At 38.1% G+C, this 20,349-nt stretch overlaps 2 protein-coding genes across 3 annotated transcripts; both read right to left on the bottom strand.

Moving 5' to 3' along the window:
• Positions 1 to 5,262, bottom strand: LOC115826198 (cytochrome P450 3A40). Its single transcript, XM_030789930.1, has 10 exons — positions 4,972 to 5,262; positions 4,637 to 4,756; positions 3,425 to 3,510; positions 3,149 to 3,297; positions 2,201 to 2,325; positions 1,785 to 1,872; positions 1,471 to 1,631; positions 1,007 to 1,233; positions 551 to 713; positions 1 to 294 (listed from the first exon to the last, which is right to left on the bottom strand). Exons 1-10 carry the CDS (start codon positions 5,041 to 5,043, stop codon positions 205 to 207), a joined length of 1,281 nt encoding a protein of 426 aa, XP_030645790.1. The 5' UTR covers positions 5,044 to 5,262; the 3' UTR covers positions 1 to 204.
• Positions 5,263 to 12,827: 7,565 nt separating this feature from the next.
• On the bottom strand, positions 12,828 to 19,743 carry LOC115826197 (cytochrome P450 3A30). 2 transcript variants are annotated; one of them, XM_030789928.1, is made up of 14 exons: positions 19,671 to 19,743; positions 18,234 to 18,327; positions 17,242 to 17,335; positions 16,865 to 16,917; positions 16,423 to 16,522; positions 16,064 to 16,183; positions 15,742 to 15,827; positions 15,493 to 15,641; positions 15,165 to 15,289; positions 14,900 to 14,987; positions 14,549 to 14,709; positions 14,090 to 14,316; positions 13,624 to 13,786; positions 12,828 to 13,375 (listed from the first exon to the last, which is right to left on the bottom strand). In XM_030789928.1, exons 2-14 carry the CDS (start codon positions 18,302 to 18,304, stop codon positions 13,301 to 13,303), a joined length of 1,512 nt encoding a protein of 503 aa, XP_030645788.1. In that variant the 5' UTR covers positions 18,305 to 18,327; positions 19,671 to 19,743; the 3' UTR covers positions 12,828 to 13,300. The 2 variants fall into 2 exon arrangements, with proteins under 2 accessions (XP_030645788.1, XP_030645789.1); XM_030789929.1 differs by lacking the exons at positions 17,242 to 17,335; positions 18,234 to 18,327; positions 19,671 to 19,743 and having other exon boundaries at positions 16,423 to 16,523.
• Positions 19,744 to 20,349: the final 606 nt, after the last annotated feature.

Genomic DNA, 20,349 nt, shown 5'->3' with positions numbered 1-20,349 from the left:
AAAAGAATACAAAATACAAACGAAAAAAGTAAAAAGGTTACGATTACCAGTTATTGTTAAGTGGTTGTGAATAAGGAACAGTAATATCTGATCTGAAGCTTACTTATCACAGCATTGAGCTATTCATTCAGACTAACCCATAGAAGTAAACTGATTTCATGTGAGCCATATAGCTAGCAATGCATCTCCCGGAACTTCATTCTATTACTTGTCCTTTTCCCCAACAGATCGTGGAACAAAATTAAGAGTGACAGGAACTTTGGGCCGGTACATTACATCCAACTCAATGGGGATCTGAAAACAACAAGAGGAAATGTGGAAAGAGTCATAAACATAATCCTCCCCTTACTTTAAAAAACTGTCATCCACTGAACACAAACAAAACTGGTCTAAACTCAACTCTATGTGTGTCATACCACACAACAGTCAGCCTTTATGTATATTTTTTAACATAATATGGCATGAAGATGTGGAAGGCAGACAATCTGTAAGCAGGGCACTTAGTGAACATAAAAGCGAACATGGACAGTGAATACATGAGAATATTAACCTGAGTTTCTTTGCATGTCTCCAGTTGGAAATTTTGAAGCAGCTTCACCACAACAAGCTTCATAACCATGAGGGCAAATCTCATTCCAATGCAATTTCGTGGTCCCAGACCGAAGGGCAAGAATGCATAGGGGTTGATGTCTCCTTTATTCTCTTTTCTGAATCTAACAGAATAAGGGGAAATTAATAAACACTCAAGTAAGGGGAAAGTTACAGGAACAATGGATACCAGTTAAGACCACAACCCTATTATAATGTTTCTCCAAGACAGAGCACCACTTCACTATATCACAAAGCCTGTGGCGGAGAGGCCAGGATTGACCTTTATCTTTGAGCTTTTGGAAGGACAGTTTCACTCCAACAGCATTCCTGAACTTTAATTGAACGTTTGAGTGTTTGAAATCATGCTGCTGACAACATTAGTAAGAGTGAGTGAGAGCATCTAATAACATGTTACCTTTCAGGTCTGAACTCCTCAGGTGATGTCCAGTGCTGTGGGTCATGATGTAGAACATAAATTGGAATTCCAACTACAGTATCCTTGGGAATGATTACTCCATTTACCTCGACTGTTTTCTTACATGCTCTCATAGTACGGGGTGCAGTAGGGAGCAAACGCTGGGACTCATTCATAACCATGTCTAAATATTCTAGATCCATTAATTTCTCATATGTGACAGGGGCCTGGATAAAGAAAAAGAAAAAAAGTGCGCCTTTTTTCTTCAAGCAAAAGATTTATTTTCTGGAGATCATAAAGTGCTGAGATTGAATACCAACCTAAACTATAATTTTTTCTCTAAATTCTTAAAGTAGCCATATTTGTATATGGTTACTTTTCATTGGTGCCATTTATGATAATAACAAATGTTTCACTAAAGAATCACAGAAAAGTATTTGTGAGGAATGGAGGTAAAATCCTACATTATTAGGAAACGTGATGTCAATCTCCTCCACTAGTTTCCTCAAAGCATTTGGATTGGTTGCCAGATTGTACATTAGAAAGGTCAGTGTGTTGCTGGTTGTCTCATAACCACCAAGGATGAAAGAAAAGGACTGGGACAGAATCTCATGATCAGTTAAGCCTAGAAAATACACAAGAGACTTCAATTTTCACACAATGTCTTCTCCTGCAAAAGTCATGGCTCTTAAACTGAATTGTACACTGTGAATATTTGTGGTATATGTCACCAAAAACATCACTGAATTAAAATTTTTTGAGCAGGTGCAATATCTACCTTTAGCTGTCCGATCACCTGATGTCTCCTCAGCTTTATCATCTGACATCTGACCTCGGATCATGAGCTGCAGAAAGTCCATTCGCCCCTGAAAGAATATAAACCCACCAATCAAGGAGATGACAAGACTCTATATTTTCATAATGCTTGTGCATTGAAAGAGTAACAGTGCAGGATCCCCATGATCTGTATATTTCAAAGTGTAGTTTTTAGTTCTTCAGCTTGTGTTAATGCCATCAGGTCACTGCTACTTTCTGATTGCACAGATTTACATTGCTATTAGAACTGATGCTATGGGATAGAATTTAGTCTATGACACAAATCTGTTTCAAACACAAATCCAACCAATAGCTCTCATTGAAAGTAAGATCTCCTGGCAAAAGCAGAAGAAATTAATGTATTGTTGACGAACGTACATTCTTTTCAGCATGATGCTGGTCTTTAATCTTCCTGAGGAAGGTGTAAAAAAAGTCCATACTTGTCTTTGAGAACATCCTGAAACCCATTTTACCCAATATCCTCTCTGCAAATGGAAACAAAGCTGTAAGAAAGAAAGTGTTCATTAAGATGTGATTTGGGTTACATCACATTTATCATAACCACAATGTACTTGGATATAATAATCTTATATTTGTCACACCCAAAATGAATGCATGGCGGTAAATTAGTTTACTAGAGCAAATCTGGCCTTTTCTGTTACTAGTGATATTTTTAGTTAAATGCTGTTAAATGCTGGTCTGATGCACATAGAATGGTGCACATCTGGGTCTTGTATGAAATTAGAAAAGGGGAGACTTTTTAGTGTCGTTTTCAGCGGCTCCAGATGTTTCAGTGGTAGTTAATGTTAGCCATTTGCCTTCTCCCTTTCCAGCAGGGCAAAAGGGTAACAATTAGGTGCCATAGTTGCAAACCTAAAATTATTCCACATGGGTACCTATTTCCAATTCATGTGACCAACAGGTTCTCACTACTGGGTCACACATGCATTGAGACACCTGTTGAAAGAGCTTTGGTAACTGGTAATTCTGTGTTAAGAAACATGAAGGTAATGACACCAAAGACCTTAACGCAGTGTTTTCTGGGGGCTAGACAACTGACGCTGAAGCAAATTTAAAAGTACTGTCTAGAGGCAATCATAAATTTGCTAAGATTGTTATTCACGTCAGCTTTAATGATGACCGGTTACGCCAATTGGAGATCACTATAATAATTTCATAGAGGTGCATAAATTGGCAAAACAGATGTGTGACAAACAGTGTGTGTGTGTGTGTGTGACAAATACAGTACTTCTACGTCTATAAAATTGAACTGAATTGAAATTAAGTCCGTTTTAATTCACAGAGACTGTCAAACAATGAAGTTACCTGTTATCACTAAGACAGGACTAAAGAAACTGAACTGAAAAAAGTTCTTGAGATGGATGACAAATGGGTCCTGTGGGTTGTTAATGGAGTCGATCTCGACACTGAAGGAAGCGCTGATGATAACATCCATATTGTATGGGCCAAGAACTCTGGGCGGGTGGGGGATAATGAAAAGAAATCCAAAACCTAAATCAAAGTTCATATCATGTTTATCTAGAGGGTACTTGATTATTTCTCCAATAGTAAGTTTCGATTGACTTGACTGTGTCTACTTACTCCTTTACTTGGAGAGGCTTCTTCAGGTCTGTCTTTTTCAAATGATCTACTAGACGACTGGCATATCGTTCTGCTATTGGAAAAATCTGCCAAAGTCAAAGAAGGAACGAGTGAGTAAGGAATGAGGCACCCCCACCCCCTAACCCCACAATATATATATATATATATATATATATATATATATATATATATATATATATATATATATGTGTGTGTGTGTGTGTGTGTGTGTGTGTGTATGTATGTATGTATGTGTGTGTGTGTGTGCGTGTGTATATATATATTGGGGGCAATTCAATTTATATGTATTTTTAACGATTATAAAAATAAAACGAATAACACATGCATTAAGACTTATGTATTTGTGATGAGTGAGATGATGAGAGAGACAGTGGAGGAGGGGCCAGGTGCGCACGGTGGGTGAGTGCATCTGCCAGTGTTCTGTCAAGCTGAGCTACCTCTCGAGTTGTGCTACTTCGCGATTCTGCGCGTGCACAGACCCACAACCTTGGGCTCTGTTTCTATGCCCATAAATCTGTGCAACCTTGCTGTCGAGCATATTTTTGAGACTGGCTGATCGCAAGCAATATCTTACAAATCCTTTTTTTAATTGCGTAGTTCATTATCAGTGTTAATTTCCTCAACGAGAAATGTTTGTCAATGAACTTTATAGAGATTGTACAGTATCAAAACATGCTCCCCATATTCTCACAGGGTACATGGAGTGAGTAGTGGTGTGATATAAAGTGATTCTGTACTGGGAACATTATTTGATAGGGGAAATCTTAAATTAAGATAATATAATATCAAAATATGCTCACCATACTCAAAGTACACTTACTCCTGTTTGTAATTAAAAAAAAAGTAAATAAAGATTTCATAAGATTTCTTCTCATTCTTCGTAAGATTTTTTTGCATCAAGATCACTATTTTAATCCATTTATTCATACCTCTTCACTTTTTTACTGTGAGGGGTTTCGTTTTTTTTCCGCACATTTTTATGATTGTGTGCTTCAGTACCACAGAGTATTAGCATCAGGTTGCATTTCAAAGACAATATTAAAATTCATAGAACAAATTCAGTGTGCTGAATTAGTCTTGCTCCTCACTGACCAGCAATACATGATTTTTGCCGGGTGTTCTCATATATTCATTATGAGCTCATGAGGTGTTAGTGTAGGCTAATCTGTTTGGAGGTCTATCTAACAGTACCTGTTTGAGTCGTCCACTTGTGAACAACGGAGAAATTACACCACGAATTCTTTTCCATCTTTCATCTTTCACCGTAGCTACTGCATCCACAAACGGTCCACTCAAATCTTTTTTTGTTTCCTGTGAATATAGATTTAGCTGGTTCAAAACAGACACAGACATGGTTCCCTCTTTTTAACAAACCAACAAACACAGGTGACACCACATCCTCTGCTGTCCTTTCCCAAGAAACTAACTATAGCATCAGATTAGGCTATGAAACTTTACGTTTTGATCATGCAACTTTTTCCTTTTCGCATTTCAGTCTCAGACCCTAACCGGGAACGAGAACCTACCCTTCGATTAGTGAAGCACGAGTAAAACTCTTTAATCATAATTGTTTTGACCATGTCAGTGTCTGCAACCATCAATAACGGCTGACGTCCATCAAAGACCCTTAATAATGAGATGAAAATGGTTAATGTAGTGAGGCCGGTAAATACATTTATGAAAACATTTTCTGATTATTGATGGAGATGTTTTACGTGTGCTTTTTGATGTGCCCAGCTCCAGCGGTGGAGTGTTCAAGCACACGATCTCTCAGGTGTACAATCTTTAAACAGTCTTCTATTATTTGCACACATATTGCATCATGTTTACTGAGAAGCAACTGTAACTTGCTGAAAGCATTTTATTTTATGTATTTGTTTTTCTGAGATATGCCAAGTGCAGGACATTGTACAAGCCAAAGATTTGTGATTTATACTCACCCCCAAAATCTCCCATATTTCTTGAAACACTCCAGATCAAAATGATGAAAACTCTACAATGGGTTAACATGTGAGTAAGTAGCAGATAATTATTATATGCCGATGACACAATAATTTAACAGTACGATGTGGATCAACACAGCATTTTTTACTATTAGGAGTATGGTTAATGGTAGCCTACACAAGGCAAACGGAGCAGCAGGCATGGCGACTATAGCTTCACCTTCACGATTCAGTGTACTTTCGGTATAACAGAAAACGTAACATCCTAAAAGTAGGCTGTATTTCTCATGGACAATTATTCTTATAGAATGTGTTCATTTTGTTAAAATTTTATCGCCACCATTGTGAACTTCAACTGTATTAAACCTTGTGAAAAGCATATGTGAAACTCGTGAGGCGGGTGCAAGTGATTTACTAAGAAGAGTGACTGATTATCTTAATATTTGCAAGCGCTGGTGGGAGAAGGTGGAGCATGTGACTAATGGGTATCTGTAAAATAAACAGCCAGGTTAAGAGAACTCAGGGTCAGGTAAGAGTCAGTTTGCTGGGACAATTAAACGACAGCGATGACTCATTGGTGCAGCACCCCCCCCCAAATCTGTGCTGAGCATTCTTGTTGTTCTTGTTCTAGAACCTGTTTGATAAAAGCCCTGAACGAGCTGGGCAGGGAGTGTACACACATTACACTTGTCCACTGATTTTTTTCTCTCTCATTAAACACTGACATACTTATCAATGAATACTCACTTTTCTATATGAAAGGAGTGTGCCAATGAAGGGGAAAGGCCTTGGACCAGGAATTCCCAAATTTTTAAAAAGACGATAGGGCCATATTCCATACCTACACAGGGAAATACATAAACATGGAGGTGATTTACTGTAAAAACAAAATGTACTGCTGTGAAGGGCTTGTCTTTATGAGAAGTGCAGGTCAGATCATTTTGCATACAGGAAAAAACAAGGAAAATAATTCATTTCAAAGGTTTTTTCCCCCATTGGGTAATTTCACTGTGTGCTCATGTATTGAAAGGCCAAACAAACATATCTGAGCTCTCTCTCTCTTAAAAAAAAGGGGGAAAAAAATCAAGTATCTGACATCTGTAGCTGTTTCTCTAAGGGACTTCAGGTAGGCTAGTCTAGGACCTTGCTGATTTTGGTAAATCACAGAGGACCATTCATTAATTACTTTTAAAATGAATAGCAAGCATTTTTCTTTTGTTTTTGCTTTTTTTCAGGCCATGTTGAACAGCAATTTCAACAATCCCAGAGTTTGCTTGAAATGGTTGTAATGTAGTTAATGTAATGTATGTGAGCACTCTCTTGTATCAGGGAATTCAATCCCATTGGTTCATTTTGTTGTTGTTAGACACAATTCTGTTCTTGAAAGATTCGATGGACTTTTCCTGTACCAATCACAGCCAGTTGTCCATAAAAATAGGGTTGGCAGGAAGAGGAAAAGTATGGTGCGAAATGATTACCTTATTAGTGCATCTAAAGTGTAGCATTCTTTCTGTCCACAATTTTATAGTGCGTACTCCTGCAGTGTGTACTTGAGTGCAACTTTAGTGTGCAGTATGCGGTTTTTGGATGCACCACAAGTGTAATGTTAACTAGCGATGGCACGTAACGTCCAGTGACACTCCTGTTGCCTGTAAAATCCGTTTCGGAGCACCAGAGGGCAAATATTTCAATCGACAGCTCATTTTAGTAGTACTGAAATCCGTCCGGTAGGTGCCGATCGTATAGGAACCGGTGCCATACTGGCACCGAGTTTCAGTAACCAACCCTACTTCTGGGAGCAAGTTATGGATTTCCCATTGGCCAGTTCCATGTGTAGCTGTGAAGTAACCGCTTCAGCACAGAAAACAGTTAGCTCGCTAGCTATCCTTCCGAACTCCGTTCCTGAGTTAGTCGAATTTTAAGATCCTCGTTAGTTCCACTCAAGTCAGATCAAACTTTGGCTACAAGTCATACAGTTAGTACTCTTACACGGTTTTTACCCTAAAATTCTTGATATTTCACTTTTTCGCTTTGTCTATTTTCTGTACTACCAGCACTCTCTCACTCCGTTACTCTCATCCATCATTCACTTCTCTCTCAAATTTGCGCGTGAGCTTTATTATCGCGGTTTAATGATGACTTCCTGTAAACAGACACAGCGGTACATTTAAAAACCTGTCTGCCTGACTGCACCAACATGTGTCTTATGCGAGTTGTATCGCAATTACTGGTGTTTTATTGACAACTTTAAACACTTCAGGGTTCAAGCCTATTCGAGCAAGAAGAAAACTCGCACAAAGAAGTTGTCGGATTTTTGGCCGCCATATTTCAGTCACAAATGACCGCGACAGACATGCCCCTTTTTTCCATGTGTCCAGTGATCGCGTACTTCGTTATTCTAACGGAAAATTCATATTTCCACAGTAAGCTCATCATATTTTCACAGCATTATTTACATCAGTGCAACAACATACGGTAATTATGCTTGCCATTTTGTTACTATTAGTTTCACCTTTTATCAGAAATACCATACCGATAGTGTTCTAAGTTTTCTAACTCACATGGATTGTGGTCACTGTAGGACTTTTTGTTAATGGCCCATTATCAGTATTCAGGGACATCACGGCCAAAACTCTCTCCTTCCTATTTCATATGCATTATTTCATTATTCTATGAGTTATTTCATATAAGGGGAAGGTTTCAACGGTACTTGGAAAAAGTAACGGAAGGGAAAAAATGCCTGATTTTAGATGGCGTAGGTGCAGCAGAGACATGCCGGTGAGCTGGAAACAGAGGAACAAATTTCACCTTTAAACCTGTCAGATATACCTTTGCCTACAAGTAGCCTAACAGACATGCTCTTTATTTTCCCGATAATTAAAACGTTGTTACAGTGATAGAGTATGTTATTATTTGAGAACTTGTGGATCAATACATTTCTATATGATATCGAAGTTGATTGTTTTGTGTGACTTTTTTCACCGGATATCTCGTAGATATTACCATATATTGTTTTTTTCTTTGCCTGTTGTTATTATCAGCAGCATATCATTATAATCTGACACAAACTGCCTGCAGTAGACCTAATATTTTTATTCTTGAAACAGAGTACAGTATATATACTATATTCAAGTAGTAGGTATACTCTTAAATCCTTAGGATAAATTAGAAACGAAACATTACTACAATATTACAAAATACACTACTAAAAAGGCCAAGTCATATATAATGTCTGTAATAATAGCCTGTCTCAAATAAAGGCCTGGTTCTTTCTTCAGTTGAGGTAAATAAAGTCCTGGCCACTATTTGAGATTTTACAGTATCAAATGATCAAATATCATAATATTTCTGCAAAAGAATTGCTGAAGTTTGAAGCTGGAGTTTGTACAATATGAAGAATTCAAACACAAATATTGCGTTGCTGTAATTATTACTGTAACTGTTATTTAGTGTTAAATTATTGTAGTTAGGTTAGGTTTTATTTATTTTGTGATTTTGTTATGTAAATTTGTCAAGTATTTATTTGATTTATTTTTATATTTTTAAGGTGTTAAGTTAATATATTCTACAATTTGAAGTTCAAATTTGCCTGAAAAATAAAAAAAGTTGTTAGGGTTAGGATTAGATCTTTTGTCGACCTTTGTGCTTTTTTTTTTTTTTTTTTTTTTTAAAAAGTATCGGTTCAGGCACCGGCACTGTTTTAAAAGTCTCATTTTAGCACCGGTATCAGAAAAAACCCAAACGATACTCAACCCTACTCAGAGGTACCCTTTTTTGGTTCAGGGGAGTCAGGGAGTACCCAGTCAGAGTCTTTTCGCTCTGAGCTCCAATGTAAGCATGCCAACGCAAGTCTGTGAACTTAAATTGAATTGAATTCCCGGCAAGGAAAGTTTCTTCCTCTTCCCCTATTTTTTTCTTGAATCAGACTTTTTGTTAATGTTAATATTGTTCAGTTTACTGGGTCATGTCAAAATGTGTAAATATTTGTAAATAACTGTCCGTTATGGTCTGTGTTATACGTATGTCTGCCTATGGGGTGTTACGTTCTTTTCTATGGTTTTAAACTAATTTAAGGTGTACATTATAAATACTGTTTAATTTCCTCACAAGATACTTTGCATTATCACAATAGATTTAGCTATAATCTAAGACCTATGGAACCTGCGGACCGAAGTGAACGTATCAGATGTGCCTCCCACCTGTAATTTCCCCTATGTACTTAAAATAATGAGCCAAGTCATCTGTAGCATGGCTGCATTATTTTTCATGAACTGCTTTAAAACGATTTTGAAGCCAGCATCTGGATGTAAGAGTGCGTTGTCAGCAGTGAAAAGAGCTGATGTAAATGGAAGTCATGACGACTTAGCTGTAATGAGCATAGGGCATTGTTTCAGAGCTCTTGGTGAGTGAATATCAAGGTTAGATTGTTGTCAATTCTGGATACCTTCCTTGCGTAGCCCTACTGTAGCCCACCTGCTGTCTTGCACCGTTTGTCACCCACCATCTTTCCCTTCCTCAATGGTTAGTCTCTGACCACAGAACTGCTGCTGATCAAATATTAGTTGAGTGGCAAACCATTCTCAACACAGCAATGACTCTAGCATGGAATGGCACCGGTAGTAGTATGATCATGTGAGTCTGTCAGGCACAGCAGTGTTGCTGGGGTTTTTATACACGCAAGTGTCACTGCTGGGTTGACAATGGTCTGCCCCCCCCTAAAATATCTAGGCTACAGCCTCAGTGCCAGAGCTTGAGGACGTTGTCACGGTAACGGATATGACTGGTGCAGCAGAGGTACAGGCAAAAGGTCTGGCAATAGAAAGAAAGGTGGGATGGGAAAGAGAAAAGAGGAGGGGGCTGAGTGACAGGGCAGTGCAGTCAGAGGTTGTTATAGAGATGTGAGGCAGACACAAAGCAATTGACACATAGTATTTTTTGGTGTTTGACGAAAAGATGATCATGAAAGATGAGGTAAATGCTGCTTCTAGAACCTCGTTCAAACTGGTGCAGAGGAGCTACTATACTCATGAAATGTCATTCAAACTTCCATATGTATCACAAAAAAATGACACATTTTTTCCTTCTCAGTAGCTTTGTTCTTGTAAGAAGTTAAATCTCTTAGATTAAAAAAATTGTGATTTTATGCTGACGAGATGCTAAAAAGGAATTTTAGTTTATGTCCATCAGCACTTTCAAAATTTTGATCACAACAGCTCAATAGAAACCCCACAACAAACCAAACCAAATTCATCATGAATAGTTGTTCAATAAACAATAAACATAGGTTTGTACTTACACTATCAGAAAGGTAAGGAGCAGCACCACCAGACTCCACGTCACAGATGGAGAGGAGAAAAAACTCATTATGAGTCCTTATGAGATATTAGACTGTCCAGGAAATAGGATGAATTCAGGTCCTAAAATTGGCCCTGTATCCCAGCAACTCTTGATTCTCTCTGTATGAGTGAGTTATATAATGGCTCTAACAAAAAAAACAAATCACCATCCAGACCATATATGGATACAAGTGCCTGGGGGGGGGGGGGGGGGGGGTGTCTTCCAGAAGGCAGGTTTAGGGAAAACTCAGAGTTAGTTAACTCAGACCAAGTAGTACACCTCCTAATAGAACAGCCCTATGGCTTTGCTTTACCAGGTGAATGAAGCGATCGGGCTCTTCTATTAGGAGGTTTACTACTTTGAGTTAACTAACCAGCTTTCTGGAATACCCCCCTGGATTACGAAAAATAGGGATGTGTGCTAAACACTTTATTGCACAATGTAACAGTAACTCACACGATTACTGGAAATGGGACTCAATATAAAGTGTGTGCAAAGGCCCCCCCCCCCCCCCCACCAAGAGGAGTCATATAAACATTGATAGTGAACAGATTAAATATTTGTAAAGTACCACACATGGATTTTACAGGGTCAGTCACACGCACTTTTATTCTGCACTTTTGTCATGATGTGGGGAAGAGACACAATGCATGTGCAATTCAAGGTTGTTTATTTGAGACAGGGGTAGCACAGGGCACAAAGGAACAGGAACAAATAAACAGAAACAATCCATAAGCCCACACACTGCTATGCAGAAAGTCTCTCCTCCAGTTGCAACCTGACAGGATGGTGGGACAAACTAAAAGAAACAGCAGTAACGGGAGCAAACGATAATTAAATGACAAGGTGATCAACCCAGTGCTCAGTAAACTGGTGACGCTGAAAGCTGAATGGTGGAACTGGAGGGAGGAGGAGACAAGGTTGTTACAGCTGTGCCATAAACATCCATTATTTTTTTACCAATATGATATTAAAAGGCTTGAAAAATAAGCAGTACTCTGAATACATGGACTTTCATTTGACCCTCCAAATAACTGGAAGATAACAGAGAGTTAGACAGGGGTGTGTGCTAAATACATAAGACTGTAAATTGCATTAACTATGTGCAAAGCCAATGGAAAATGCTAAAAATCCATGGAAATAGTACCACATATGAAAAAGACTGACCAATAACACATTTAGTCCTTTAAAAGATGTGGGTTAGTTCTACAGTTTAAGCACTTCTTTGAGATTTATAACAGTTTGACAAGTAAGAAAACCAGGACATTTCCAATTATTATTATTATTATTATTATTATTATTATTATTATTATTATTATTATTATTATTATTAAAAATTTAGGGTAAGACCACTAAAAAGATGTTTATGCATATGGGGACCAGTATTTCAGTCTTCAGTCCTGCGTTAAGCATCAGGAAATGTGAAGACATCCAACCTGTAATAGTACAAAGACACGCCTCAAGGTTAGCCAATTCAGTGCGGCCATTGTGGTAGATAGGTAAGAAAATCTGAGTTTCGTCAGCATTACAATGGAAGTTAATGTTGTCTACGAATAATGTCACCCAAAGGGAGCATGTAAACAGAGAATAGAAGAGGGCCAATGACTGATCCCTGAGGAACACCATTGTTAAGCTCACGGTATTCAGAGGTCACATTATTATAGTGGACACACTGCTTTCTCTTAGAGGGATAAGATTTAAACCAAGAGAGTGTCAGTCCACGAATGCCAATTTGATTTTCCAGGCGCTTTAACAGTATAATGTGATCGACTGAGTCAAATGCTGCACTCAGATCAAGCAGAATAAGAATAGAAGCAGCACCAGTGTCCATAGCTAATAAAGGATCATTAGTTACTCTAGTAAGCATGGTTTCAGTAGAATGAAATCACCTGACTGGACTGAAATATTTCACACAGACTGTTAGAGGACATATGGGCTATAAGCTGAGCAGCTACAATTTTTTCAAATATCTTTGAAAGAAATGGGAGATTAGGGATCGACCTATAATTATTTAAAGTTTATTTGCGTTAATAAATGGTTGTGTTTTGTGTAATAGCCTTATCTTCACCACAACTATCTTGCCTAAGCTGACACCTAGGCCATTATCAAGCTAATGCTTTAACATTGCTTTATGTTTCTTTACTAATGAGTATGAAACTTAAACAAGTGTAATTACAACCAGACTTTACTTTAAAACAGTTGTCTGTCTGACCATTTTGTGTATCCTTTTAATCTTTTTTAAGTCCTTTTAACCTGACACAAATGAAATAAAAAATATCAGACACATTAAATTTATATATCTCAGTAATTTTAATAAATATATTCAGAGCTGGAAAAGAATATGACACCACAAAAGTGACGAGTAAAAAGGTTATGATTATTAAAAATGGCTGAGAATAAAAAAAGCACAGTAATTTCTAATAAAAGCTGAAGCCATATTTTTACTTCACGGTAGTAAGCCATGCTAAAAAGTGATATAATGCACTGAGCCATTCGTTCAGTTTATCCAATGGAAGTAAAATGATTTCACATGAGCCATAAAGATGCATCTCCTGGAGCTTCAGTCTTCCTTATTTCAGTCAGATCGTGGAACAAATTTAAGAGTAATAGGAACTTTGGGTCGATACATTGTATCCAGCTCAATGGGGATCTGAAAAAAAGAAAGGATGAAGAAAAAGAAACATAATGTTCCCCTCCCTTTATAATTTATCATCTGCTGAACACTAATGCAGCTGATCTAAACTCAACTCTATGTGTCATACCACACAACAGTCAGCCTTTATCTACATTTCTCAACATACTACATGGCATGAAGATGTGGAAGGCAGACGATCTGTAAGCACGGCACTTACTGAACATAAAAGTGAACATGGACAGTGAACACAAGAGAATATTAACCTGAGTTTCTTTGCATGTCTCCAGTTGGAAATTTTGAAGCAGCTTCACCACAACAAGCTTCATAACCATGAGGGCAAATCTCATTCCAATGCAATTCCGTGGTCCCAGACCGAAGGGCAAGAATGCATAGGGGTTGATGTCTCCTTTGTTCTCTTTGCTGAATCTAACACAATAAGGGGAAATTAATAAACACACAAGGGGAAAGTTACAGGAACAATGGATACCAGTCAAGACCACTACGCTATTACAATGTTTCTCCAAGACAGAGCACCACTTCACTATATCACAAAGCCTGTGGCAGAGAGGCCAGGAATGACCTTTATCTTTGAGCTTTTGGAAGGACACTTTCACTCCAACAGCTTTTCCATTTCACACTGAACTTTAATTGAACGTTTGAGTGTTTGAAATCATGCTGCTGACAACATTAGTGAGAGTAAGTGAGTAAGAGCATCTAATAACATGTTACCTTTCAGGCCTGAACTCCTCAGGTGATGTCCACTGTTGTGCGTCACGGTGTAGAACATAAGTTGGAATTCCAACCAAAGTATCCTTGGGAATGGTTACTCCATTTACCTCGACTGTTTTCTTACATACTCGCTCGGTACGGGGTGCAGTAGGGAACAGACGCTGGGACTCATTCATAACCATGTCTAAATATTCTAGATCCATTAATTTCTCATATGTGATGGGAGCCTGGATAAAACAAAATGTAAAAACAAATTTCCTCTTTTTTTCTCTTAGCAAGAGATAAGTGCTTTCATTGCGAACTGATCCACCTGTATACTACATTTTCTCCCTGAATCCTTAAAGTAGCCAAAATTATATATGTATATTTCCATTTTGTGCCATTTAGGATTATAACAAATTTTTCACTCTCTTAACACTAACATCAAATCATTTGAGAGAAACGGAGGTAACGCCCTACTGTATTTGGAAATGCTGTGTCAATCTCCTCCACTACTTTCCTCAGAGCATCTGGATTGGTTGCCAGATTGTACATTAGAAAGGTCAGTGTGGTGCTGGTTGTCTCATAACCACCGAGGATGAAAATAAAGGACTGGGACAGAATCTCATGATCAGTCAAACCTAGAAAATACACAAGAGGCTTCAGTTTCAAACAAGCTCTTCCCACGTAAAAATCAAGGCTTTTGAACTGAATTGTAGACTGTGAGCCTTTTAGCCAGTATCAGTCTATATATTTGAATATCTTTATATTTGTATATTTGGTCAGTAAACATAAATAAGTTAAAATTCCACAAGCAGGTGCAATGCCCACCTTTAGCTGTCTGATCACCTGATGTCTCCTCAGCTTTATCATCTGATATCTGACCTTGGATCATGAGCTGCAGAAAGTCCACTCGCCCCTGAAAGAATATCAACCCAGCAGTCAAGGTCTATCACCAAAACAGTTCAGGAAACTATATTTTCTTAACACTTTTGAAATGAAATAACAACTCAAGACCCAACAACTGAAAAAAAGTAACTGGTATGATTTCATTATGTAATTCTTCACTCTATGAATTTGTCCTTGCCAAGCGTACATTCTTTTCCTTATGATGCTGGTCTTTGATTTTCCTGAGGAAAGTGTAAAAAAAGTCCATACTTGTCTTTGAGAACATAGTGATGCCCAGTTTACCCAATATCCTCGCTGCAAATGGAAACAACACTGCAAGGAAAGAAAATGTTCATTAAGTTGTGACTTTGATAATTTCACATTTAGTATGATAACAATATTCTTGAATACAGTAATCATCTATTTTCACACCAAAAAAAAAAAAAAAGCCCCCAAATCATCACCGCCTACTTCATTTACCATAAGAAGCCCACCATAATTCACTAATTTACAGAGGCTGTTCAACGAGGACGTACTCATTAACAGGAAAACAGGATTGAAGAAACTGAATTGAAAGAATTTATTGAGATGGCCGACAAAAGGGTCTTGAGGGTTGTTGATGGAGTCGATGTCCACACTGAAGGAAGCGCTGGTTACAGTATCCATACTGTACGGGCCAAGCAGTCTGGGGAAAAAAAGCATAACTGACATTTGCATTATGTTCACATTGAAGCTATTTTACTTTTATTCTGATATTTATGATTCACCGCAGTGTGTCTACGTACTCCTTTATTTGAACAGGCTTCTTCAGGTCTCTCTTCTTCAAATGATCTACTAGACGATTGGCGTATTGTTGTGCTAATGGAAAAATCTGACAGAGATGAGAAACAAACAACTCAGTAATAATTACAACCTATGTGAACCTAATACATGTTCAAACAACAGTATTCTTTCTTCTCCAGTAAGTCGTTCTTTTTTTGTTTGTCTGTTTTTTTGGTTTGATTTTGTCTTTACAGATAGCGGTTAATGTGTACGTGGATTTTGCCTTATGCTTTCACAGATTTTTCTTTTAGGCATTAGTGCATTTGGTGCTCTCAGTAACTTTACCTCTCTGAGCCGTCCACTTGTGAAAAATGGAGAGAGTGTACTACGAATTCTCTTCCATCTTTCATCTTTGACTATGCTTACTCCATCTGCAAATGGTCCAGCCAAATCTTCATTTGTATCCTGTCAATATTGTTTAAGGTTGTTCAGAACATACAAAGACAAGGACCTTCCTTCTTCAAACAATCTAACAAACACAGGTCCATCTTTGAGTGTGTGCTTTCACATGAATCCAACAATGACATCGGCCCAGGCAAACCTGGGCATTTGACCAGGCAGACAATACAACTTTACAGTTAAATTATGTTACTTTTTCTTTTATACGATTTATTCTCAGCCTTCAACTCGAATTGTGAACCTACCCTTCGATTAGTGAAGTACGTGTAACACTCTTTAACCATGACTGTTTTGATCATTTCAGTATCTGCAACCATCAATACTGGCTGACGTCCTTCAAAGATCCTTAATAATGAGAAGAAAGTGGTATGTGTATTGAAGCTGATAGACATTTATGAAAGCATTTGCTAATTAGTGATTTCTTTTTTATGCGCTTTTTTGATGAGCCCAGTAATTACTTTAAAGGTCATACACACACAGTCTCGCTCACAAAGAGAGAAATGGCATTGGGACCCATTCTTCACTGAACTGCATATAAATGTGAATGTGTTTACTGAAATCCAGCCTAACACTATAGAATGCAAGACTATTTCACCATACAATTTCACTGTATTAAACAATTAAAAAAAAAAAAAATGACATGCCATGTACAAAGACCATGAACAAAAGACTTGTGATTTTACTCACCCCCAAAGTTTGCCATATTTCTTGTAACACTCCAGATCAAAACAGTAAAAACCCTACAAGAGTTGAAGTATTGTGTAAATGCCAGATAACAGTATTACATAGATACACTATAATTTGATATATCTTATGATGTGGATCAGCACGTGGGTATTTTTAGCGGATTAATTGTACACAAGTTTCAAGATTGGGTATGTTTACAATAGAAAACAGGAAATGCTGAGTGTATGCTGTGAGGCACTCCCCCCAGAGTGGTCTTAGTCTCAGCTGTATTAACCATTATAGCTGAAAAAACGTTCATTTCTCACTGTGGTAGGCTTCATACCGTGTAGTTCAGTACATGCACCATTACACTCCCATACTTATCAGTGAATACTTACTTTTCTATATGAAAGGAGTGTGCCAAGGAAAGGTAAAGGCCTTGGACCAGGAATTCCCAAATTTTTAAAAAAGCGAAAAGGCCATATCCCATACCTGCGCAGGGAAATACCATACACACGGAGGTGATTTACTGTAACAACAGAATTTATGAATATGATTTTTCCTAAAGGGCCTGAATTCACAATAAACAAACACAGAATTCTGTAGAATACTGGATACAGGCGAAGTCAAAGAAGATAATTCACTTCAAAGTGTGTTTTCTTTTCTCACATAACTGAACTGTTTTCAAAATGCTGTGCTCATGTATTGGAATAACACACAGACACACACACACTACTAGTCCAGTGTAGAAAAGATGAGTGGAACAGAACATTTCAGGGATTCTACATTTAGCAATCTGTTTTAAGTTTATTTTGAAAACAGCATTTGGTTGTCAGTACGCAGTTGTCCTCAGCAAATACAGTTGAAGTGAAGTCATGCCTTAACTAATGAATGTAGTGGACTGTTAGCTTCAGTGTTCTTGGGGAGTATATATCTTACTGGCTTGTGATTTCTAAGCTGTTAATTTAGTAATTTGAGAGAGCATGACAGTAAGCACCAATCAGCAATTTGTATTAAAGGACAATATAAATGATGTCATTCAGATAAAGCAGATTGGTTGATGTTTGTTTCATCTTGTACTTTGAATACATTAGAGGATAAGAGAGAATGTGAAAAAAACAGTAGAATGGAATGTTGAGGTTGATAATCTGGTGTTGCATAACTGCAGTGCACATGAAGCTAAATCTTGCAGTATTAATCAGATTATTGCGTGAGGATATGAATAATGGAATGATCTGTAGGTTCTCTGATAATGTTCCTGTTACTGTAATTATGTCACTGTTACTCCATCAATTTCATATCCAGAACTGCTGAACAAAAATCCCCAAAACAAAACAAGCCAAAACAATCATGGCTCCCTCTTCAATTAAAAACACAGAATTGTACTTACACTATCAGGAGGGTAAGGAGCAGTACCACCAGACTCCATGTCACAGATGGAGAGGAGAAAAAACTCATCATGCGTGCTCTGGAAAAGTTAAATCCTTATAAAAGGCAAAAATAAAAATGAGAGATATTAGACTCTTCAGCAAAGAGGATGAATTCAGGTACTGAAGTGACATTGAATCTGAGCTACTCTTGATTCTGTATGTGTGTGTGTGTGTGTGTGTGCAGGGCTGCCGCTAGAAATTTTGGGCCCTATGAAAGAATATAGTATTGGGCCCCCAAACCTACTAATAATAGTGTTCTATGAGGGCCTCCTGTCACTGCTGGGCCCTTGGAGTCGCTCTAACTTCCCCTGTGTATGTGTGTGTGTGTTTATTTGAGGGGTGGGGGGGTGCGGTGTCTATATGAAGGTTTTAAAAAAGAAAGCAGTCGACACAGAGCGAAGAAATAGGACAAGCAGTCACGGTTATGCTGGACTTTGGTCCGTGCTAAATATTTAATAGCACACACAGTGTGACAAAATGACTCATCTCAGTCTAAATTAAATGCACAGGTCCCCCTCATTCCATTGCTACAGACTGAATACAGAAAAAACACATAAGTGCTTTGGAAAGGTAAATTCCTTCAAAAACAAAAAAAACCCAGAGGTGTTAGACTGTCAAGTTCAAGTTTAAGTTTATTTAAAGCCCAACATCACTGTTCACAGTCTCAAAGGGCTTTACATGCCCACAGGATTACAACAACCAGAGAAGGGTGGCACCCCCTGACTTGATCCTCATAGCGGGCAAGGAAAAACTCCTCAAAAAAAAAACAGATGCTAGGGAAAAATAGGAGAAATCTTGAGAAGGACCACAGAGAGAGGAGACCCCTTCTAGGCCAGCCAGGTGTGCAATAGGTGCCAACCCAGTGGGCAAATTACAAACAACACAGTAAACCTCCAGTAAAGAGGATAACTTCAGGTTTTGGACTAGCACTGTATCTGACCTAACCTTGACTCTGTGTGAGTGAGCTATTTAAAGGCTGTAACAAACAAAGTAAACCATAGACCATAAATGGAGATAGGTATCAGGATTACGTATGACAGTGTGCAAAACATTTCATTGCACAATGTGACAAGGGTTATTCATATTTACTGGACACGGCACTCAGTATAAACTGCTTGCGTAGCTTCCCCTCACTAACACTGATAAAGAGCAGATAAGATTTTGTAAAGTACCTCACATTTCACCTTGTTAGTCACTCACGCTTTTATACTAGGCTATCAGCTGAAACATCGCTTATTCCTGAATAAAACATTACTCAGAAGACTTGAATGCCTGTTTGTTTTGTTCATTGTTTATAAATACAGGACAATAAAACAGTTTGTACAATCAACACACTAACTTTGATCTGGAGTTGAGCATAACTGGAGGGTAAAAGAAGAGGCTAAAAGATTTTTTACCTGCTTGGAAATGAACATGAATCCCGTGACTGCCTGCTGAGTATCAAGAGTTCAGTGGGTCTCTTTGTGTTCGCTTCTTTGTGGGTGTAGAAAACATACTTTTGAAGATCAGTGGTGTATAGCACCATGCGCAGGACAGACTGTCTAACCACACCTAAAACTGTTTTTGGGGATTTTGGTTAACCTTCACATTATGGCACTTCTTTGATGTATCTGATAGTCTGACTGTAACCTGTTGGGCGGCAATTTGAAGAGACAACGAAGAGTTTGACGTATTCACACCTTTTGTCAGTGGGCCATATACTGCCCATAGATGTAAACGGCATCCCTTTAACGATTGCCTTTAAAAGGTGCTTGTGCTTTTCACGTGTGTTACAATGCCGCACAGTGTTTTGAAAAACTGTCATGTAAAACAATCAACAGTTTATGAAAGTCACATAACCGACATGTCTAAGTTAGCCTATGTCTGTTGAGCACACCACTCATGCATGTTTTCTCAAATAAGGAGACTGACCGTGTTAGGCCTGTGGACAGAGGTGGACAAAGTAAACAACTCCATTACTTGAGTAAAAGTATAGATACTCCTGGTCAAATATTACTCCACTACAAGTAAAAGTTGTTCAGTTCAATTTTTACTTGAGTTAAAGTACTGGAGTACTTGCTTTTAAAAATACTTAAG

Source organism: Chanos chanos, chromosome 13 (assembly GCF_902362185.1).
Source record: "Chanos chanos chromosome 13, fChaCha1.1, whole genome shotgun sequence".
Lineage (NCBI taxonomy): Eukaryota > Metazoa > Chordata > Actinopteri > Gonorynchiformes > Chanidae > Chanos > Chanos chanos.
This window is presented reverse-complemented; position numbering and strand designations above follow the sequence as displayed.

Bases quoted from the DNA above. Each gene is read 5' to 3' on its own strand.
- LOC115826198 (XM_030789930.1), bottom strand. From the start codon at position 5,043: ATGGTTGCAGACACTGACATGGTCAAAACAATTATGATTAAAGAGTTT. The intron at 4,757-4,971 runs GTAGGTTCTCGT...CTATATTCACAG, and splicing joins CGTGCTTCACTAATCGAAGG to GAAACAAAAAAAGATTTGAG. The intron at 2,326-3,148 runs GTAACTTCATTG...TCTTTCTTACAG, and splicing joins TCCTGTCTTAGTGATAACAG to CTTTGTTTCCATTTGCAGAG.
- LOC115826197 (XM_030789928.1), bottom strand. From the start codon at position 18,304: ATGATGAGTTTTTTCTCCTCTCCATCTGTGACATGGAGTCTGGTGGTA. The intron at 15,642-15,741 runs GTACGTAGACAC...TTTTTTCCCCAG, and splicing joins AAGCCTGTTCAAATAAAGGA to ACTGCTTGGCCCGTACAGTA. The intron at 13,376-13,623 runs GTTAATATTCTC...TCTTTTTTTCAG, and splicing joins AGACATGCAAAGAAACTCAG to ATCCCCATTGAGCTGGATAC.